General features: G+C 38.4%; 1 protein-coding gene across 1 annotated transcript; it reads left to right on the top strand.

Moving 5' to 3' along the window:
• Positions 1–12,348: 12,348 nt before the first annotated feature.
• LOC306877561 (ETS domain-containing transcription factor ERF-like) lies at positions 12,349–20,055 on the top strand (the record flags this gene model as incomplete). The annotated part of the gene is made up of 5 exons (XM_079429398.1): positions 12,349–12,412; positions 13,292–13,526; positions 14,790–14,976; positions 17,167–17,296; positions 19,217–20,055. The coding sequence occupies 5 exons, from the start codon at positions 12,349–12,351 to the stop codon at positions 20,053–20,055; spliced, it is 1,455 nt and encodes a 484-aa protein (XP_079285524.1).
• Positions 20,056–21,996: the final 1,941 nt, after the last annotated feature.

Genomic DNA, 21,996 nt, shown 5'->3' with positions numbered 1-21,996 from the left:
AAATAAGAGCTCAAAGCTTGTGTAAACCCAGTCTAATTCCTTAATTCCAGTCTAATTCCTTAAAAAATAGCAGAACAAGGCTCTTTCTGTGTCAAAAGTTAAATAAATTCCTGCTTTGTGGTTACTGCCATAATAATTTGCTGTAGTGTAAAATATCAATATTCCCATTCACCATGTTCAAATGCATTCAACTTAAAAACCACTATCCATTTCAATTTGTTCTATCTCAACCAAAACAATGCAGAATATTTGTAATAATTTTAGTTTAGTTTGTGTTTCGGGCTCATTTTAATATTTTAACATTTTTATTCTTTCCATGTATGTTGATGAGTCACCCTTCTTTTTCTTTTTATGTGCCCCCTCTAGGGTTAAACAACACCTACAACTTTGGTTTATTTCCAGCCTTTGTTTTTTTCAGCAACCAAAAAAGTAAAGTTGATATTTTTTCTGCAGTGTTTATTGATTCTCTGATTTAAATTTAACTACAGTGAGGATAATAAATGCTGCAGTAACTTTCTTAGTCTACAGTTCTGCTCCAGTTTTCAAGAGCATTGCGGTCTTCAGTCCTCAGTGATGCTATTATGATGAACTTGACTCTGTGTTTATAGGGACACAAATAAAACATCTAAACATCATATAGGCCCATGCCCACTGCACTGATGAAAATTTAGATGGTAAAGGAGAATGCTATGACGTTGAAAGTAATTTTGAGCACCTTCTTGATCCTGGAGTCTTGTTAAGGGGTTAATAGCAGTTAGTGAGGGTTTATTTCCTTTGCCTCCTTTGTTTTGTCATCAGAAAGTTTGGGAACACTCACTGCTTCATTTGGGACTGAGACCCACAGACTTGTCTCGTTCAAGCCTGTATCTCTACACCAACTGGTTTAAAAAGTGTAAACCAGCTGACTCCAAATGTGAGATTTCACAAGCACTGATTTTGATCCTAGGTAAGACCTGACACGAGGTAACAGTGCAGAAGTTGTCTTCGCAGGTCATGAGGATTTGTACCTTTGATGTCAACCAGCTCCACTATCATCTCAGTTTTGATGATGTTTATCCACTGCCCTCGGGTGTGTTTCCTAAAAGCATCATAAGCATAAGCAGATTGTAGAGACCATTAGAGCCAATGGACTATTGGAGATCATTTTCTGGGCACACTCATTTCATTTCCAGTGGTGTTTGTTGCTCACGTCACAGAAATCAACGCTCAGTGAAAATGAATGATCTCTGGTTGATTTGTTTCTGCGAAATGCTCAATATGTGAACAGCCCTTTACCTGCAATTTTAATGGATCTTACTCCAAACAGTTTATCAGGGACAAAAGAACACTTAATGCACATTTTAATCCATATTGATCATTACAAAGCCATTATACACTATATGGGAATTTCATTTACATTTTAGTGTTGGAGAGAAAAACTTATAAACATATTAATGGAAGTTTGGCTTAGTTCAGCAGAATGGGCTGGATAACTTTCTTCAAAAAATTCTACTTAAGAGTGATCTGTGTGCTGGTTTGTATAATGAAAATTCTTCATCATTTGAACACACCGATGTTTAATACCTGTAAATACCTTTCTTTCTTCTGTGGAACACACATTAAGTTTTGAAAAATGTGCATTGCTCTCTTCCACAAGCACACAATAAAACACCATAATAGCATGAAAAGAGGAACCCTTCTGAAGCCATATTTAGCTTTGTGTGAAGAACAGTTCAGTGCAATTTAAGTTGATATTTACTGAAAATCTTTCTTGACATTCACCTTTATTTCTATGGGAAAAAGCAGCTTAAGCATTCTGCCATAACTAACACCCATTTATGTTTCACAGAATAAAGAACATCACACAGTTTCATGAGGGTGAGTAAATAATGACCATTTAATTTTTTCACTGAATATTTCTTTAAGACCCTGATTTGCTTCATTTTCTGGAAACCATGCTGTTTTCACACTGAACAAGGATAAAAGTTTACAATTAACCTATTTTTTTATTTTTCTATTAGCTATAATTTCTCTCTTCTCTGCCTGTTTTACGAATATCTAGGGTCCACAAATATTTGACTTAGTATTTTTATTAGGGTTCGGTCCATACACAGCCACAGATAAATCTAGAATTTGCACAGCTTTTTCATTTCTTCGCCAGTTTATAAGAGAGAAAAGAACAAAACTGTTAAAACATAAACAATATAAATATATTTTGATCAATGCAAAGTCATTATACACAAAATCATATCTGTGAATAAAACTGTGTTGGTAAAATCGCCTTGAAAAAAAACACCCGCAGTCGCTACATAACACAAGACCTGACTTTACATGGCAGACAGATCATATTTATGTAGCCTAGGTATCCTTTGCTAAGCTAATTTCAGTCTTTTTATGATCAAGATTTTCTTCATAAAGCTATTATTTATACCAGAAATGCGTGACGCTGCAATAGTTTTCTAAGAAATAAAGTTAGAGTGTGTTTCTTCCAAAAGCGAGTTCAGATATGCGTCTAGACTATAGTTCACATTTTGGCGATGTCACCCCTTTTAATCAATGCGTGATTACGTGCGTTTATTTTGGGCACATTTATTGATCTCTGTGTAAATTAAAATAAACATTTCTGAAACTTACCAGTACCCATAATAATTTATTGTTCACTAAAATCTCGACAGATGACATGCAACCTTTTATTTTAGCAGTATTTTCGCACTATTCTCTTAGGGAGACAAACTCCCTGAGATAGTGGTGAGGTGTTCTGTGTAGTGACCTGACGGCTCCTGTAACAATTTACTTCTAGTCTGGGAAAACCTGAACCCAGCCTATATTTCAGATCGCGCCGCAGGTGACACGCACAGCCACGCGTCTGCTGTATCATGGACCTTCTCGTCACGGACTTTACTAGAGAATTGCGTTGCAGTTACATCATGAGTTAGCCTATATGCTGATTAATTTAAGAAGATTCTCGGAAGGAAATGTTCCGCAATATCAGTCCGACCCAATTGTGATGAATATCGCAATAGGATAGCCTACACAAGGATACAAGGAAAAAATATTATTGCTATTATTATTATTTACAAGTAACATCAACAACAGCATTATGATTATTATTAATTATTATAATACCACAATACCATTATTATTAATAATAATAGGCCTAATGGTATTGTGGGCGTGATATGCAGAAACGACACCTGGAAGGAGTAACACCTGCCTGTAAAACGAGCTTCCTTTATTGAGAGATTCTTGCATGTCGGTAATGAGACGTGCAGAGAACTTCAAACAAACGGAAAAAAGAAATCCTAACGGATCTCTGATACAAGCGAGAGAGAGAAGAAATCAATGTGTTCACTGCGTGCATCTGCCTTCAAGTTTTTTTTGTTTTTTTTTTGCAAGGCAAAAAAAGTTTCATCCCTTATTAAAAGCGACTTCATAAACAGTTTTGACAAAACAGAAAATCTAAACCCACAAGACTGTTATGACTAACCCTACGCTGCATAGGAATAAGTTGCGTGAATGCAAGTATAAGGACGATAGATAAAAACAGCAAAAGATACAGGACTCCAGCAGCACTCTGGGAGATTGATAGTGTGCGCTGAGTTCGGGGCAGGGCAGTCACTGTTTTAGCCCTCTGAGTAATCCTACACTTTATCACCATCATAATGACCGAGAGCACAAAGGAGAGAAGAGTTAAGTAGGTGTGTATTCACCCGAGTTATTAGCATATGCTTGAGGAGCGAGTGAGCGGGGAAAGAACGAGATGAAGAGTGATAGAGAGAGAGTCGTTCTATGATAAGTAAAGGAAAGAGAAAGCGAAAGAGCGTCTTGAACGTGCGTGTGATGATGAAAGCTTGATTAAAGTAAATGAGCTACCTGAGCCCTGGACTAACCTCTGTGACGCGCACTGCCAAGAAGGGTAGAGAAGGATGAGAGAAAGGTGGAGGAGGAGGATGAAGGGAAAACAGAGTAGAGTTCAGAGTGACGTCGCCTGACTGACGTCAAAAAATCGCAGCAAATGCGGGCAGAAAACTTACAGAATTAGTTCAAACTAAAAAAATCAGTCTAAAACTCGATCCTACAGTCACCTTTCTTGAGAATACAGCCTACCGGTTCAGCATTATAGCAGAAAATATGCCAAACAGGAAGAAATCCTTTAATTTAATTTCACATTGCCACATTACAGGCCTTTTGTTCGCAATGTCTGCAAGATTGTAGGTAAGGCCATTATTTTGCATTGCTCTCTTGTTTTTGTACTTCTCTTATTAATTCAGTTAATCACGAGACCTTTGTATTTATTTATTTATTCTTGCCACCCTCTTCCCTTTTTCATCTCTCTCTCTCCAACGATTATCCTGCCGTCTAATTAGAAATCGATACTGTGAAGCCGGCGGGTATTTGCGATGTGTTTGTGAATGTTGAGAACAATTCCCTGGACAGAGGTAGATAGAATAGGAAGAAAAAGAGCGCGCGCACACACACACACACACACACTCACTACCACTGCAGAACAGAGACACACTTACGGCTCCGAGCTATTCGTTTTTGAAATTGCTGGAAAAGCACACACTAAACAAGGACAGAAAGAAGAGCTTTCCTTTTCTGCGCAAGGGACTGAGGCATGAGCAGCTGGGATTTTTTTATGCAAATAAACGATACGGGGCTTGATGGTGCATGTGCCTGAGTAACTTGATAATGAGAAGTTGCGTCATGTTCCAATTAATACACACAGATAAAAGAGACAGTGTAAATTGATATTTAATAATGGCATTACAATGAAAGAACTTGCCATAACTTAGGCTATGTAAAGCGTTTCACAACTTAATGTCATCATATTTTTTTAGTCCCGTTGCGCTTTCAAACTCCTAAAAGAGATTAATAGCATACTGTTGCCGAAATACTGCATTAATGTTTATATGAATATATTTATATACATTAATTGTTTTGTTGTTCACATAATGCATTGATTTAAGTATTTTAAAGTATAATTATAATATTAAATGGGCCTAGTGTTTTATTTCGTCTTGTATATTATAGCCATCATCAGTGACACGGGGTCATAGCTTCTTCCCCTCCCAATAAGATGTGATCTGAAGTCTCTGCAATACAGGAGACGGAGGCGATGGGTTAGCGCTATTATTGCGCTAGCAATCGAAGTTAAACGAATTAGCAGCTCGCGACGCCGATGTGGAGAAAAGAAACAGAGAAAGAATAGGACCGCGCACATTTATTAGTTTAGCTCGCACCGAATCCGTTTTTCGCCACAGTGTTCTCTTTATTTGCTCTCACCGTAATGTGTTTGTGTCTGTCCTTGCTTGTGATTGCCATGTCTCTTTTGCAAAATTGTACTCTCTCTCTCTCTCTGTCTCCGTGGGGAAATGTCGATTTAGATACTATATAGCACTTTTCACACGAGTTGTTTGTTTAAAAGCAGAGCCAGCCATCTACTAGCCTATTACATTATATTTCATCAACTTATCCGGTGGGGAAGGCTGATTTTTCTACATTTCTTGTATTTCTGCGCTAGTTTGAATCCGTCCGTGTGCCTTTCCACTTCACCCTCTCATTAAACGTCGCTCTCTCCCTGCCTCGCCATACTCCCTCTCTAGCCCTCATTTATACGCGCTTTACTCTCCCCTTGCCCATGGCTATATGATCGCAAAAATGTGTTTACAAAACTCGCTCTCGCTCAGATCAAACCGCTCCATCGAATCAAAGAGTCTGAAACAGAGACAGAGGGAAAGAGAGGCTGGAGAACAGGGAATATGAGCAGGGGCCCGTTCGTGTGTAATCTTTAAATTCTCTGTGTGTCTTGTGTGTTGTCTGTTTGTGTGTGTGTGTGTGTGTGTGTGTGTGTGTGTGTGCGCGCGCGCGCGCGTGTTGGTTGGTTTCTGTGTTTTAATATTTTTGAATATGTAAAGGAGATCAACAGAGACTAAAGAGAGTCTAGCTTGAATATTTACTTGCTTTGGCAAAAACAAATTAATCAGTGAGCTCGAAATAACTTTATATTACACACTTAAACAGTGCATGAAATATTGATTAACCTTTCTTTGTCAGCACAATTTTAGCTATTTTGACTGTCAAATTAAAATAGCTACTAACTGCACTGTAAAAAGTGGTTAGTGCAATTGTTCCCATGTATTTGCACTTATCATCATAATCTAATGTAGACAGGTTGATTCGGACAATAATAATATTTTTTTGTTAATTTATGTTACCACACATTTTGTAAATTAAATGTTGAGAAAACTCTTGGCTGCCAACTCTGCTATCCAACATTCTTTGCTGGAGTAGTAAGAGATTCTTTTTTTAAAACCGAATATTTATCATGTACTGATAGATGATTATGTACATTTACTAAATGTTGATAGAAATAGTCAAATCTGTGCAACACACCTACACAGTAAATTCCCCAGTGTTAAATCAACACTGCTCGGTGTACATTGTTGATTTAACACCGGGTAATTTACTGTGTAGTGTAGAGACAACAGAATACAATAAGTGTGTCTGTCACAGATGACATTGTTCAGAGAAAGCACAACACAAAGCAAAAATGCCTTTTAGACTGACTCTAAATGAGGTACCACATTTTACCGATGCAGAGCAACACAGTAATTAGATCAATTACAGTTTTTGCGCAGATAAAATCTAAGGATAAAAATCAAGATGTTATAAGAAGGCAGCAATAAAAAAGTGAAAAATAAGTTTAATTAACAGAACAGGTTGTCCAGCCAACATAAACAGAGGGTGGGAGGACAGAAGAAATGTGTGTGAGAGAGAATGAAGGGGTAACGAGGGATGAGGGGGCAGACAGACAGGCATGTGGAGCGATTATAGTAGGGTTTATGTATGAGCTATTGATTGAGTCGGTGGTGACTTCTTGAGTGGTTAATTCGGGAAGTGAGAGCGATAGAGAGAGTAACTCGCTGACCAGAGGGAGGAGGGATAAAGAGAGAGGGGGATAGCAAGTAGGAAGAAATGTGGCGCAAAAGCTATTTGTCCTGTAGAACAGTACGCGATAAAGACATAAGGAGGAAGCATAAAACAGCAGGATTCACTAGTTTCGTCTTTAGAGCGATTTAATGGAGGATCATCTGGTGTTGAAATGCACACTTAAATTGCTGTGATCTCAAGACCTTGAGCAGTCTTTCTTTAAATACTTATATTAATTACTTTTCCACACCTTTTTAAATTAACATCTAGCGGAGACAAAAAGTTGCATGTGCACCATTCGAACAGTAATTTGAAGCAGAATAAAGGTGTCTTGGTTTTGAATTTAAAAGGTGCACAAAGTGATACACAAAAGTTTTTTTCAGGTAAGAACTATGGCACATATAGATGTTTAGTGGTATTAAGTGAGTAGAACTCAAATTAGTGAAAACTTAGAGACTTAAATGTTAAAATATTTTCAATATTTACTTCGGGAGTTACAACACGCTGCACAGGCTCCACTTGCTGTAAAAACAGCCTCATTTGCTGAAATAACCGCAAAATTTGCCTGTTTATGTGTGTATGAAGGCAGGGCGTTGCTACCTGCTCATTGAAGGAAAGTAAACAGTCGTGGAAAATACGTTGTGATGTCACCTCACAAGACGACTGCAGATGTAACGAAGTGCGAGCGGCGCGCGTGTTTGTGTGAAGTTTAAGGTCCGCTCGCTCTCCCGCGCATTTTCCTCTTTCTCTTCCCTTCTCTCTTCCCTCTTGCGTAGGTTTTGATCTCTCAGTCGCGAGATCAAAGGCGCTCTCTGGCTATTAGTCAGCGAGAGCCATTGATCCCACATCGATCCACGCGAGACACAGCCGCCCCGTGAACACCGTACGAGGCTCTCCAAAGCTCTCCCGCGCGTCGGGAGGGAAAGCGAGCGAGTAGAGAGAAAAAGAGCTTTAAGGGGGGCGATGTGTGTATATTTTTCACTGGCGCGGGCAGAACCAAGCTCGAGCTTTTTCTTTGCCGCGGGACATGAAACAATGAGGCTCGAGCCGGTTTTAATAAAGCGCACTTTCCCTCCTTTCAACTCTGGCGCGAGGCGGACGAGTCGGCAACGGAGAGCGATCGATAATTAATGACGATGAATAATTTAACCCTATCGATTGATACTTTTTCTCCGTCTTTTTCCCCTTCTTTTCCTTGTATCTTAAGTCCGATGTTCTATAAGAAACTGATACCATATCGCACGCTCGCTCCTATCATCGCTCCTAAAGTTGAGCAAGTTCTTCCATCTCGTTTTTTTACCAAGTTTCCTCAGCTTTCTCATCCGCAAATGTTGAGCACCGCCGAAACTTCGCTTTCACGGTCTCTTTACCTTATTATCTCAATTATTGGGTTTCATATCTAAACTTCGCTAGTGTCTGCTGTTGGGAAAGATCGCTTGTTTAGGGGAGAGAGGAGTAACACGGGGTGAGACGCAACCAATTAGACGTGCGCTACAGGGGTGAAATCACCACACGCATGACCACCCTCCTGAGGTGACAGCAGAAACATAAGTCTCTATTTGTAAACATATAAAACGTTTACAGGACAAAAACAAGTTCCTTGTAAGGAATCTCATGTCCAATTTGATTTGTATAATGTTAAGTGATGTTAAACGAAAAAAAATGGTATCAGCAGACTCTTTTTAATTACATACAAATTCATTTAATATACTAAGATTTTGTAGAAGAACAATTATGTCACAAATAACGACATACAGCTGACATATGCCACAACGGTGAGAGTGATAACACACTCACACTGCCTGTTATGCTTTTAGAGTTGTTAGGTTATGTCCACAGCATTGAGGTAGATTGCACTCTTTGTGCTTGATTGATTTACACAGTCTCAGCAGAAATTCTAAACTTTAATGTGAAGCTGATATATAAAGCCTTTGGAAATATGATATCAATGTTGGAGACACACAATGCAATAAAATACTGAGTAACCAAAGATATTTAAGCAAAAATGTGGTGCAATATTCTCCAAGTTCGTGTGGTGTGCTCTAAAATAACTGTCATAAATGAAACACAAAATGAAATTGGAATTTATTACACTGTAGAGAAACCCAGTATAAGAAGGATCCAAAACCTTTGTAGAGAAATTAATAGTTTTTAATAATGTGATTAAATGTCCTTCACTTTGCACGCTCCATGCAGCTGAAAGACAAGGATGTCTTACCTATTTGTGGATTGTTAAGGGTTGTTATGAAATGTTTGAAATTTAGTTTCTGTAAACAGAAGGTCTCACAGAAATATGATTGTGAGCCACCTGAAAATATTTCACTTCCACAAGTTTACATAGGAACTGTCATTTTTGTCTGGCAGCGTTCACAATGTGTCAGATGCGCCCCATCTCAAGTTCTCCATCTTGACCATCTCTCCCCTTACCCCTCTCTTCCCCTGCTCTCTCTTTTTCCTTCTTCATAACAAACACACAAGCCAGTCCTTCTGTTCTTTGACCCTGAGGCTGTGCAGACTGTCAGAGCAGAGTCAAGAGAAATCGAGAGATCGAGAGAAAGTAAAAGAAGGAAAGAGGAAGGAACAGTGGGGGGAGAAAGAGAGAGAGGGGCGAGGGTGCTCAGTAAGTCCCTTTTCAGTGGCAGCCCGAAACAGAAAGATGACACCGATTCGGAGGGTTTGTTTCATGTCCTGGGAGCAGAGAGCGAGAGGGACGAGACTCATCACATTCCCTCAGTATTTTTGCTTCAGAACCTTGCTGTCCATCTTTTTCACAACTAGAAACAATGTCGGCCATCTGTTACTCAGTTCTTTCTCTTTTCCTCCACTCTTTAGTCCACTTCTGTACATCACCTTTTTACCATTTTATTTTGTTGTTCACCCGTAACACAACCTTGTTTCCAGCGGCCGTGTTTGGTCGAAACATTAATGTGCAATCAACAGAGCTTTTCACTAAATGTAATTAGTCACAGGGGTAAACGCGTTAAATCTGTAGGGCATCACTATTCCATAATAAATGAGTAATCAATGCCTGTGTTTAAATGCAATAATGTTTATAACAGTGCACTTGTTATTTCATACTTAGTGTTGCTATAAGATTAGCACAAATCATTTTTCCACAGCATTAAACTGAAATTCTTCAAATCCCCACACCATCACAAAAGAAAGATTTACTGAATGATTAAAATTATTTTACATACGTGCAAAATATTTAATATTGAAGCATGAAATCTGCTTTATATCATTTTATATTGTGTTATAAATTAAAAATTAAGTGATATATATTTTCACATTCAGCATTCATATATGTATACATCGATACACTGATATATTTACATAAACAATAAATTATAGATTTTATTTTAATTATTTAAAGAATGCTTATTTATATTAATTTTCCCCTACTTTTTTTTTTAGACCCATAAACACACATTATATTTTGTGTGTGTGTATGGGTCTACTCACAGATGATATAATTGTGAGCTGCTGTTAGTTTGTTACCTTGATGTGATCGTATGTACCTGTCACAGAAGAGTTTTACTTTTCTCAAGAGTGCATTTGAGCACGTTGTCTTGGGGAATGATGTTACTTTGTGTTGCCCTGTCCATGTGTATGTGCATCTCTTTTTCTGAGTTTTTTTGTTTGGTGTGTGCGGTGGTTGTTCTCTCCCTGAATCAGTTTCTTCATATCTAAGAGATTGTGAGAAGATGTATTCCCTTGGCTGCTAGTTATAATGTTTCTGGGGGTGATAGGGAGAACTTGAAAGCCCTGTGCTGCCCAAATCAAAACTAACAAGGAAATGATGGGGGCTCCTTTATCTCCTCACTGGCCTGGAGGGGAAGAGCAGGGCAAAAGAAGGAGATCGAGAAAAGGGAAGGGGTGGGGGGGCGTCCTGGCTTCCTCTTTGATTTGTAAAAAATGCATAACCTCCGAAATCAAACGGAAAATTACAGAGCGGGAGCAAAACATACAGAGGAGAATAAGAGAGCGAGGGTGCAGTTAGGTGCCAGGTAAGGCCAGGTTTCCTTTGATATGATAGGCTGGCTGCAATGAATACAAATTTCACAGAAAGTGGATGGAAATTTCTGAATGAATTCATTTACAGGTGTGATATTGACTGCACCAGTTGCATTGTGCTCAGTTATTGCTTTAAATAATGTTCAAGTAATATCAATTCTTAACTTGATAGTTTAGTATCGCAAAGTAAAAGACTGTCCTGCTAAGGCAAATCATGAAAGTCTGAATCTACATTTCTATGCCCTTGCAAAGCTACCGGAATAGTAAGTAAGAATACAGCCGACTGAATTGACATACCAGCTTTCTTGAATAGGAAAGATACTCCATTAAAAAAATAACGATAGATGAATGTTACAATAAAAAGAGCGAGATGAGAAGTAGTTGGTAAGATGGTGGTGGAGAGCAAGTGGACAGTCCAAAGAGTAAAAGCAACAAAGGTTGTGTTTGTGTGTGTGTGTACTTGTGTGTGAGAGAGAAGTGCCTGGAGTTAGCAATAATAATTTATACAAACACACCTCAATAATTCACGTTCCATTTCAATGCTGGAGGGAAGATCCAAAATTCACAGAGCATAATTAAATAGAGTGAGAGAGAAGAGGGGGAGAGGGAGAGACCAGCATTAAAGATACCCTTGTACCGGCTCCTTTTTCTTCCACCCGAGCTTTGTAAAACAACCTTTATGAAATTGTGATGGCTGAAGAGAGATTGAATTTCTCTAGCCATGTATACTGAATTGCTGCATGGAGAGATGGATCTTTACTGATGCTCCCAGTTGTTCTGATACCAGATGCAATCTTCAATGATTTTTGATATCCTGCTTTGAAGTTATTTGTATGAACACATGCCTGCCGTGGTGTGTTTATTTCCTTTTGCTGCAACGTGAATATTTCATGTTGGAAATGAAGTTCAGTTTTAGCGCAAAACAAGTGGAAACTGGAATTGTTTTTTTTTTACTCTTAAATTTATTTGTTTTACAACATCATGTACATTTTTGCACTTATTCTGAACAAAATATAACATTGTAAAATGCAAAGAAATACCTATATGGACTAATTGCTTGAGGGCCTCACGCACGGTCATGTGTTCAGCATGAGATGGAGTCTTTTGAACATTGCTCTTTGAGAAAAAATGCTCAGTGATCTTCTGCAAGGCTGAAGGGACGGCCTTCGGCAACCATATTTAAAGAAACCCTTCAAATGAAAAGCATTGATTGATTTTAGAGGCCGCTGGAATGACATGCCCTCATGCTTTACAACAGCATGTTCTGACACACTGGTGTATAGTGGGTGAAATAAGTCCACAAGACCATGACACACATTTGTTGAGTCAAATTATTATGCTTTAGCCTTTAGCCATGTGTTCTGTGTTCTAACTTCAACGGTTTACGCTCAAATTTTGTGTGAATGCAGGTGTAGTGGAGGTATGGACTGTAACTGTGTTAGTGACCTGCTGCTCACGCCACCCGTCCCAACCCTCTGGACACCAGGTGAGACACTGGAAGAGGTTTTGTCATCAATCTTAAATGTCGTCTTCTTCACCGTCATGGTTCTGTATGACAAGACAGTAGAAACAAATGCATAGATGTTACATTGCTTTTTAAAAAAGGTTGCATATTGATACATATTTAAGCTAATTATCACACTAATAGGACTGGTGTTGTTTTGACCAACGGCATGGCTGCAAGTGTGATATGCTATTATATTGCAGTTTATTAAAATAGAAGTTAATATTGAGCAACTTACATTTTAGACACAATATAGACTAGTCAGGCACAGGGTAGAATCATATTTCATGTTTGACTGGAATTAAAGTGAGGTTGTGAGGGATAGAAGTGCATTCAATGGATTGTACTGTTGTTTAATAACAAGAACATACCGACTGTTCAGCTGAAGAAATGTCTTTCCAAAAACAAACTTTCAGTAGACAAAAGCCCCGAAAAACAGTTTTGAAAGTTGGCGAAAATGACGTAATAGGACCTTTATACAATGTATGCCATTGTAAACTCAAGTCTATGCTCAACAGCCTCGTTTTCATCCGCTTTAAAGTCAATATGCCGGCTAACCTAACTAATGTCTATTGCCTGTTCCTTTGCCTATATTTCACACTCCAACGTTAAGTTTGAGTTAATTATTCACTTTAAACGTAGCCTAATTTAAAGATTTTTAAAAATTATTTTTCAAAAATGTAAAGTTCACTTACATATACTTGTACATAAAACACAGGCTAACTACTCCCCTAAGGATCAAAATCCCCTATTAAACCACCCATCACTGCATCAGATATTTAGACAGAAATGCTCTTAGCAAGTACCAAAACTAACAGGCCTTATCCAAATCCTTTCACTTACTCACCTCCTTCTCCCCAGGCATCGCCTTCCCAGACTGGGCCTATAAGCCAGAATCAAGCCCAGGCTCCAGGCAGATCCAGCTGTGGCACTTCATCCTGGAGCTGCTGCAGAAGGAGGAATACCAGGGGGTGATTGCCTGGCAGGGAGACTATGGTGAATTTGTGATCAAAGACCCAGATGAGGTGGCAAGACTGTGGGGCCTTCGGAAGTGCAAACCTCACATGAACTACGACAAGCTCAGCCGAGCACTTAGGTATGCACATCGTGCGTGTTTCATATTCATAGGATTGTTTTCTGTGTTAATGCTTAATCGCTGCCTTTTATCATTCTCTCATGCAATATGTAGATTCTAGATGTGTGCTTTGTTGAGTATACAGCCTGTTTGGCTGTTTCTTCTCTGTGTGCATGTTTTTATCTTGCATCTGATGGGGGGAAAAACATCATTTATTTTTTCCTCACATAATATCCTGTACAATAGCATTGGCCCCTCCATGCTTGATAGTTTGTGGATATTTTAAGTGCTGCCTTCCCTCTGAAGAACATCAATACAGTCCAATTTGTGGAATCTTTGAACATCTAAATGGATACTGGATGTTCTCCGGCGAGCGCCTCATAAAAAAGAATACTTGTCGATGGGGATTTTGAAATTAATTCTAAAATGTATTCGTACCTCACCAAACTTATATCTGATCTCCTTTCAAACTCCAAACTCCAACATAAAACTTTGAAGGTTTGAACTTTGACCCTGGTTGAAGTACTTCTGCAAAAATGCGTATCCATTTCTCATCCCGTCTCTTTTATCGCTCTGCTTTCCTCCCTCCTCCCCCAACCTCCCTTTAATAGATGCTGTCGCTGGCTGCTAATTGTTATGAATAGGCACAGGCCATAATTAGCCTCGTTGATTAGCCTTGCTTAATTGCTCAATTAAGGGGCACAATTGGCACATAAAATAAAAGCTTACAAATTATTGCACCGGCAGATTGCATCACGGGAGCTCGTGTAGGCTGCCGGACCGGGTAAGGTGAAGTCAAGCATGAAGTGTGCTGAGATTAAAGAGCCTCGCTCTCATGCACATGTGCGCATCCTCAAAGCGCTCTGACATACGTGATGAACGCAAACGGGTGATGGTCAAGGGAAAAGACTCAAATAGTCTGGACAGATCCATCTCTTATTTCCAACTGAGCAATACACGGTTGTGTGATGTTAAGGGAAATCTAAGCAGTCATCACCGTGCAGAACAGGAAGCTGACAAGGGTGGCATTCCCGAATGAAGGCCATGACCCTGGAAATGTTTCGGGTGGAGGAGGAGGCAGCCTTTCCCCCCTTTAAAGGGATAGTTGTCATCTATGTCATCATTTATTCATCCTCATGTCGTTCCAAACCTTGAAGTACAAAACAACATTGGATCTCATTGTATGGACAAAAACCTCTGAGACATTCTTCAAAACAATTTGGAAGGACAAGAGTAAATTATGACAGAATCGAAACATTTAGATTGTTGTTCTCCAACCTGCAGGTACTACTACAACAAACGCATTTTGCACAAAACTAAAGGCAAGCGCTTCACCTACAAGTTCAACTTCAGTAAGGTGGTTCTGGTGAATTACCCACTGCTGGACATGGCCAGCTCTCCGTTCCTGCTGGCCCAGAATCACTTCAATGGAGGAGCCGCAACACCGGATTGCAGCCCTGTCACACCCGAGGTACAAAGAAAATAAATACATCATATGCAGTGCGTTTACAGAAGCAAAATATCATCAGACCAGATCTCAGGGTAATGAGAGACAGGAATGATCCGCTAGGTTGAACAGAAGAATGAAGTCATACAAAAACCTGAAGAGCTGAAGATGTGCTCTGTGGTAATAACAGTTCTATTGCCAGTGTTTAATAATTGATGGGATTTTTTTTATCCATACTGTATAAGGCCCTCCGTATTAGCTTTGATGTGAGGGATCAGGCTATTCATTGTACAGAGTCAATCAATATGTAGGTATCTTTTTTGTATTTATTTTATTTCTTTTCTACTGTCTGTAATTGCTCTATAATATTGGTGTTCAGCAAATGTTTGCCTTCAGTCAATGTTAAACTTAAACTATTATAGTTATCATCTGAACACCAGGGGCAAAGCATAAATTTATATGTTCTGCTTGAATACAAAAAGACTGAGAATAGGTTTCATCAATAAAGGTTTAGCCAAATCTGAAACCTGAATTCACTTAAAATCTGCACCTTAACATAAATGGTTTAAAAGAATAAAATGGTGGCAAATTTGCTATACATGGTAAGGTAAAATAAGTAGGCTCATAAAATTATTATTTTTATAATAATCTTTATTTTAAACGTCCAAAAAAAAAAAAATCTACCCAGGTCATTCTATGAGAAAGTTATCTGCTGTACATCTTGACTAGAGGAGACTGAAGGAGAAAGGAAAGAGAGAGAGCCAGAGGTGAAGAAGAAAGTAGAGAGAATGTCACAGATGGCGTTAAGAAGCCTTAAAACAAAAGAAGACATTATCCCTTTCCTCTCATCTCTGTCTGGGATGGCGTGCTCATCACTGCCATTGATTGAAAATGAAAGACATGTGAGAAATGAAAGAGAAGGTGGGGCTGTCAGATCAGTGCATGTCATTAATGCGGTTTTGTTAAGAAATCCAGATTACGTAGCTTCGAAGTACAGTCCTGCCTTTTCTCACTGAGAAGAGAAGAGTGACAAATTATTGATCACCTTCATGTCACTAATAATAAAAAAAAAAAAGTGAGAAAATCTTTACGGCGTTCATCCGCTAAGATTCCTGCGATGACTTCCAGGCTTCCTTTATTGAGCTTTATCCCCCACCACACTTTTCTAATCTGCTCCAAAAAGCCATTTCACATTTTGGGAGGTAAACCCCAGGATCTCTCTGTGGCCTACTCTGACTGACATCTTATGAAGTCTTTAAGAAAGGCTTACTTATTTCAAGATTTCTAAGACAGCGTTAAAGATGTCATGATATTTTCACGTTTCTTATCATCATCTGATTGTGAATTTACAGCAGTGAATTCTTGGTCTATTTATCACTTATTTTAATATTTTATGACTTCAAAAAATTTTGTACTACATAAACATCACGTTTATGATGTTACTCTATTAGTCATTTAAACTGTTTATGTACTATTATATATTAAACTAATTATTTTACATTTTTTACTACTTAATGTAAGCGAAAAAACACTGCGTCTATCTATCTATCTATCTATCTATCTATCTATCTATCTATCTATCTATCTATCTATCTATCTATCTATCTATCTATCTATCTATCTATCTATCTATCTATCTATCTATCTATCTATCTATCTATCTATTTATCTATCGATCGATCTATCTATCTATCTATCTATCTATCTACACACACACACACACACACACACACACATATGTGTGTGTGTGTGTGTATATATATATATATGGATGGATGGAAAGACAGACAGACAGAGAGACCAGTAATTTTTTAATTAAAATTGACATTTTTAATGAGGCAAAGATTTCTTTACACAATATATATCATATAAAAGATAAATATATATAAAAATGTATTTTTAAAAGGATTTTAGTAACCAAGGTCTAAAGTGACAGTAAGCCATATATAATGTTACAAAATATTTCTATTTCAAATAAATTCTGTTGTTCTGAGCTATCTGTACATTAAAGAATCCTAAAACAAGGATTCAGTGTACACAAAAATACTGTTTTTAAAATTGATTATAATAACAAATGTTTCTTGGTCTGTTAATCTGTCATTCAATCACTGTTTATACACTATGTCATTTATTAAACTAATACTTCTCACTCATTTTTTTTCACTGTCTAATGATCTTGACACACTTGTGTTTTCTCTGTCCCATCCTTCCTAGGCCCTTCAGTCTTTATTCCCTCGTTTGCCTGAATCAGGTCGAGGGCCCTCTCTGTTTGAGCGCAGTGCAGGGGCCCCAGGGCCTGATGGGGACAAGCTGAGACTGGACACTTTTCCTTTCCTCAGCTCAGGTGAGACATAAATTAAACAGAACAGCCAATTTAACAAATGTAACAGAGAAAATTATGGATTCATGTTAATTAGGAAAGGTTCTTTCTTCTTCAGAGCAGTGATGTTATATAAACGTGAGTTAAGATTTAAGACTGTTATCAGTAGTATTTTTATTACATTTAGATTCATGTATTTTGTGTACACCAATCATTCATTCATTCATTCATTCATGAAATCGCTACATTCTTGACAGCGTTAGTTTCTATTTGTATTATACACTTGCATTTGTGCATTTTAGCACTTCCTCTGAGAGTGATACGGTGTCATGCGCACACTCCTTCGTCTTTTCAAATGCTCTGAATGTACACTGAAATACCGGTGTATCAGAATGTATGAGGGCATGAGTATGTCAATGCAACCCCCCCCCCCCCCCCCCCCCCCCCACACACACACAAAAACCCTCACCCATTCAACTTTGTTTGTCCTGAGGTCCTTTTCTGCCCTCCTCCTCTTCTTACCCCTCTCAGCCTCCCATGTGTACCCCCTGTCCTAATCCCTTCCCAAGCAGGAAGGCCCTAATTGAGGGTGCAGGCTTCAGTTTGTGGCCTGTGGGCGCCCATTACTGTGTTTTCATAAGCAAGTGAGGCCTGCCTGACTGATTCAATATTCATGTGTCTGCCAGCTACTCCTGGCCCTACACACACACACACTCGAGCACTCTCAAATTAGCGCTGCATAGCAAATAACACAGAGAGAGGCTGAGGAGATAAAAAGAGAGGGAGAGAAAAGGAGAGAAAGCGAAGTAGGCTTGAATGAAGAAAGAAAGAGACAGAGGACAAAGGTAAAGGTGACCATATGAAGAAAAGGTGTTTGTAATGGAAGCAAAATCTTTGTGAAAACCATATAAAGTATTTTGAGTGTTAAATCAGGAATATCAACTCTCATTTGTTCCTATGTACATTTGAGAATATTGGATAATTTATCAGTTTATTAGTGGAAAAACTTAGCTGACTGATTTCTTATTTCTCTTTCCATTCTATTTTATCTTACATCTTATAATATTGTATTAATAATGTAGAAAATGATAAAACATAAGCCCCTTTCACACATAAAGTATTTACTGGTAAATTACCGTTAAGAGATCATGTGAACAAGACCTTTCAAAAATACAGATATGAGAAGTTGTAACATTACCAGTAAATTATAATGTGCTCTTTGTGAACACAGAATGAGATTGCCTGTATAAGCACGTAAGAGTTCAGAACGCGGAGGCACAACCGTTTAGACGTCATTTGTGGTTAATTATGTCACAGAATTTACTGGTACTTTGAAACTGATGTATGAATGGTGTTTTATCGGTAAAAAGACTGCCTGTGTGAACAGCACATATTTGTATTTACTAGTAAAGTCGTTACAGTAATTTTACTGCAATTACTGGTATTACTGTGTGAAAGGGGCTTTAAATATAACACTAAATTCATTATTGAAATTAATAAGTTAATTGCAAATAATTAGACACAAACTAAAAAAGTAATGATTCCTGAAAATTCAGCTTTGCCATTACGTGAATAAATTACATTAGAAAATATATTAAAACAGCTATTTGTAATTGTAAAATTAGTTCACAATACTGTTTTTACTGTATTTTGTATCAAAATGTAAGTCATATAAATATATATAGAGAGAGAGAGAGAGAGAGAGAGAGAGAAAGAGAGAGAAATAAAAATCAGCTTAGGAATGAATTATCATAATATTCTCAAATGTAAATAATATTATATATTTTCTTTTTTAAATCAATTTAAATCAGAAATATATATATACGACTTTGGAATAGGCTATATGATTCATAACGACCTTCTAGTTTTCTAGTTGTCTCACATTTTCTGTTCTCAGCCATGTCCCTAACATCTGATCTTAAACATTAACACTGGTTTCCACAGGGGCTCCTTGTTACTCCAAACCTCCATCCCTGTTGGGTCCTTACCCACGGAACCCCTCTTTTGACTACCCATGGAGCTTCAACCCCTACCTTCCAGGGGCCTTTTCTCTGAACAACTGTCCAAAATTGCCCCCAGGCTCCCTCTACTCCTCACATTTCTATCCCAACCCGCTCCAATCCACCCTGTCTCAGCTGTCACACCCCTTCTCTTCACTCTTACCCCCTGGAGACACGACCGGGGCAGAACGTGGTCAAACGGGAGGAACGAACGGATCTGCGGGTGGTCAGCCTCCCAGACTCTGCATCCCACCGTACCCAGGGAACTTGTCACTGGGGCGGACTGAGCTGGGGAACGGGGGTACGGGTGTGGGCGACCGGGAAAGAGGAGAGACCAACACTGGCGTGACAGGTGGAGGTCTTGCTTTGGGGTTAGGCCTTGGATTGGGTTTGGGTGGAGTCAGTGTGGGAAGCGGAGGAGGAGGCCGTCAAAGCCCTTCCGAGCGGAGGAAGGGTGTGAAGCAGGATCCGGAGTCTGACTCTGAGCTGGAGATCACAGACCTGAGCGACTGCAGCTCGGAGAATGAGAACGAGCCGGACTTCGCTCTGGGGAAGGAGCCAGGTTTGGGTGGTCGCTCACACCTTCTAGGGGCCAAATCTGGGGGTATCGGGGGAGTCTTGCCCCCTCTTTCTTCTCTTCCTCCACCTGTGTCTCCGCATCCCATTAAAAGTCTGGGACCCCTGACTCCTCCACCATCATCCCTGCCTCCTTCCATCTCTCCCTCCCTCACTATGGTCGACAGGCACAGGGAAACAGAGACACTTAAAGTTGCTCACAGTTAATATGTTCTGTTGTGTGATTTTTGATGTCTTGCAGGTTCTTGCTTTCTCTTTTTCTGTCATTGTATTCTTGCATTTGTGAAATGATGCTGTATATTCCCATTTCATTTTTTCCTTCCTCTTTTCTGGAGTCCTCTGAAACCATTCTTCGCTTATGCCGCTCCAATATCAGAACTTTCAATTTCTGCTTTCTTTAATTTCTAAATCGCACAGTGAGACTCTCAATGCAATTTGAGTTTTTGTTATTCTGAGAGTAAAAATTCAGCACACACACAAAAAAACAGCTTTTTCGGATTAGAATGTTTAAATATCTAAAGAATTTTAATTCTCTCATTTCTGTTAGGAAACAGTAATGATGAGATTTTATAGCCAAGACAGCACAGTAATGGAATATGCATATCTTTTATCACCTACTTTTTAAATTGCACTGCATTCTGGCCCTGCTGAGATAGCCAGTTAGTTTGTTCTGCTTGGTGTAATTCACAGACTTTTCCATAAATTTATGCTAAGCTCTGAAATACAGTGCTCAGATGAACAGTGTAACATAAGCAAAATGCAATAACGGCAACACTCATAGTAATTTTAAGGTGATTCAGTCGTGTTGCAATAAAGCACTTTTGGTTTTAGTTTTGTGCTGATTCCAAGGAATTCAGACATATATATGGTCAAACATTGCCATCTTGTGGTCATATCTTGTTTATCTAAGCCCTTCAAAGTTTCTGAAGAGAAACTTTATCTATTTATGTATTAAGTTTTTGTATTTATTTAAGTTCACGTTCAATTTTCATGTCCAGCCCATGTCTTTTTTAAAATATTCAAAAAATGTTATGAGCCTGAGAATGAGAGACAGTCAATACTACTCATGCCAGTGAATATTTAAAGTTTGTATCTATTTCATTGTATATATTTTATTATTGTGTACATTGTTTAATTACTATTACTATATGGGATAGTTGTATTGGTGTCATTTTACTCTGTACCTAATTGAAGAGTGATATATGAGATGGGAAAATGGATATATGTTTAGTGACCCAAAGTTGACAGAAAAAGAGCACTTGTTTTTCACATGCTCATAAGAATGGCGTTTAGACAGGGAAGTGTGAAAAAATCAGCTGTTTCTAATTGTGCCCTGTGGAAATTTTCCCCAGATACCTCGTAGTAGATGACCCTTCTGGACTCAGTTTCGCCGCTACTCACATATTTCAATAATTCATTCACCCAGTGGTGATGTACTGTAATGAATCAAGTGTGAATAATATTAGTTGCAGCATTTGCTCATTTCTTTAACCAGTGTTCATTCTAATGTTATCAGGTTTGATATATGAACATCCAATTTGAATGTAAAAACAAATGGGAGCAGAATGACACAATCTGATTAACAGATTACCTTCAAATACAACTCATACAAGTTGGTGGGTAAAGATAACGTTTTATACAAAAGCAAAATGCAAGTAAGGTTTTATCAACCTATTCCAACAAAATTTCCAGATATTCTTCTGATTCTTTGATAAGTTACTATGTGATTCTAGATAAGAACTTTAAAAAAAAACTTGCTACATGACAGTTTGTGCCCTTGACTTGCCCGTACTTGAGGAGATTTCAGCTGTACATAGGACTTTGTGTATTTGTGTGTACACACTGAAAAGAAAAAAAATACCATTTACCTTACAGTAAAGCTTTTCTTTGTTTTATTGTGAAATTTAAAACAGAAAGGATGACTAGAACAAAAAATGAGCAAAGAGTAATATCTTCAAGAGCAATAAACAATATTCTTGAGATTCAATTGTGAGAGTATGGATTTTTCTCAGAAGTTCATTACATGATTTTAGATCAAATGCATTACATAAAAAAAAAACAAAAAAAAACTTAATGTTCACTTTATTTCTGTCTGTGTGAAAAGCTTCATGAGGCGGCCTGCATCCTGTCAGGTACCAAACTCACTGA

This window comes from Barbus barbus (genome assembly GCF_936440315.1).
Source record: "Barbus barbus genome assembly, chromosome: 12".
NCBI lineage: Eukaryota > Metazoa > Chordata > Actinopteri > Cypriniformes > Cyprinidae > Barbus > Barbus barbus.
The sequence above is the reverse complement of the archived record's forward strand: the minus strand, read 5'-3'. Positions and strand labels throughout refer to the sequence as shown.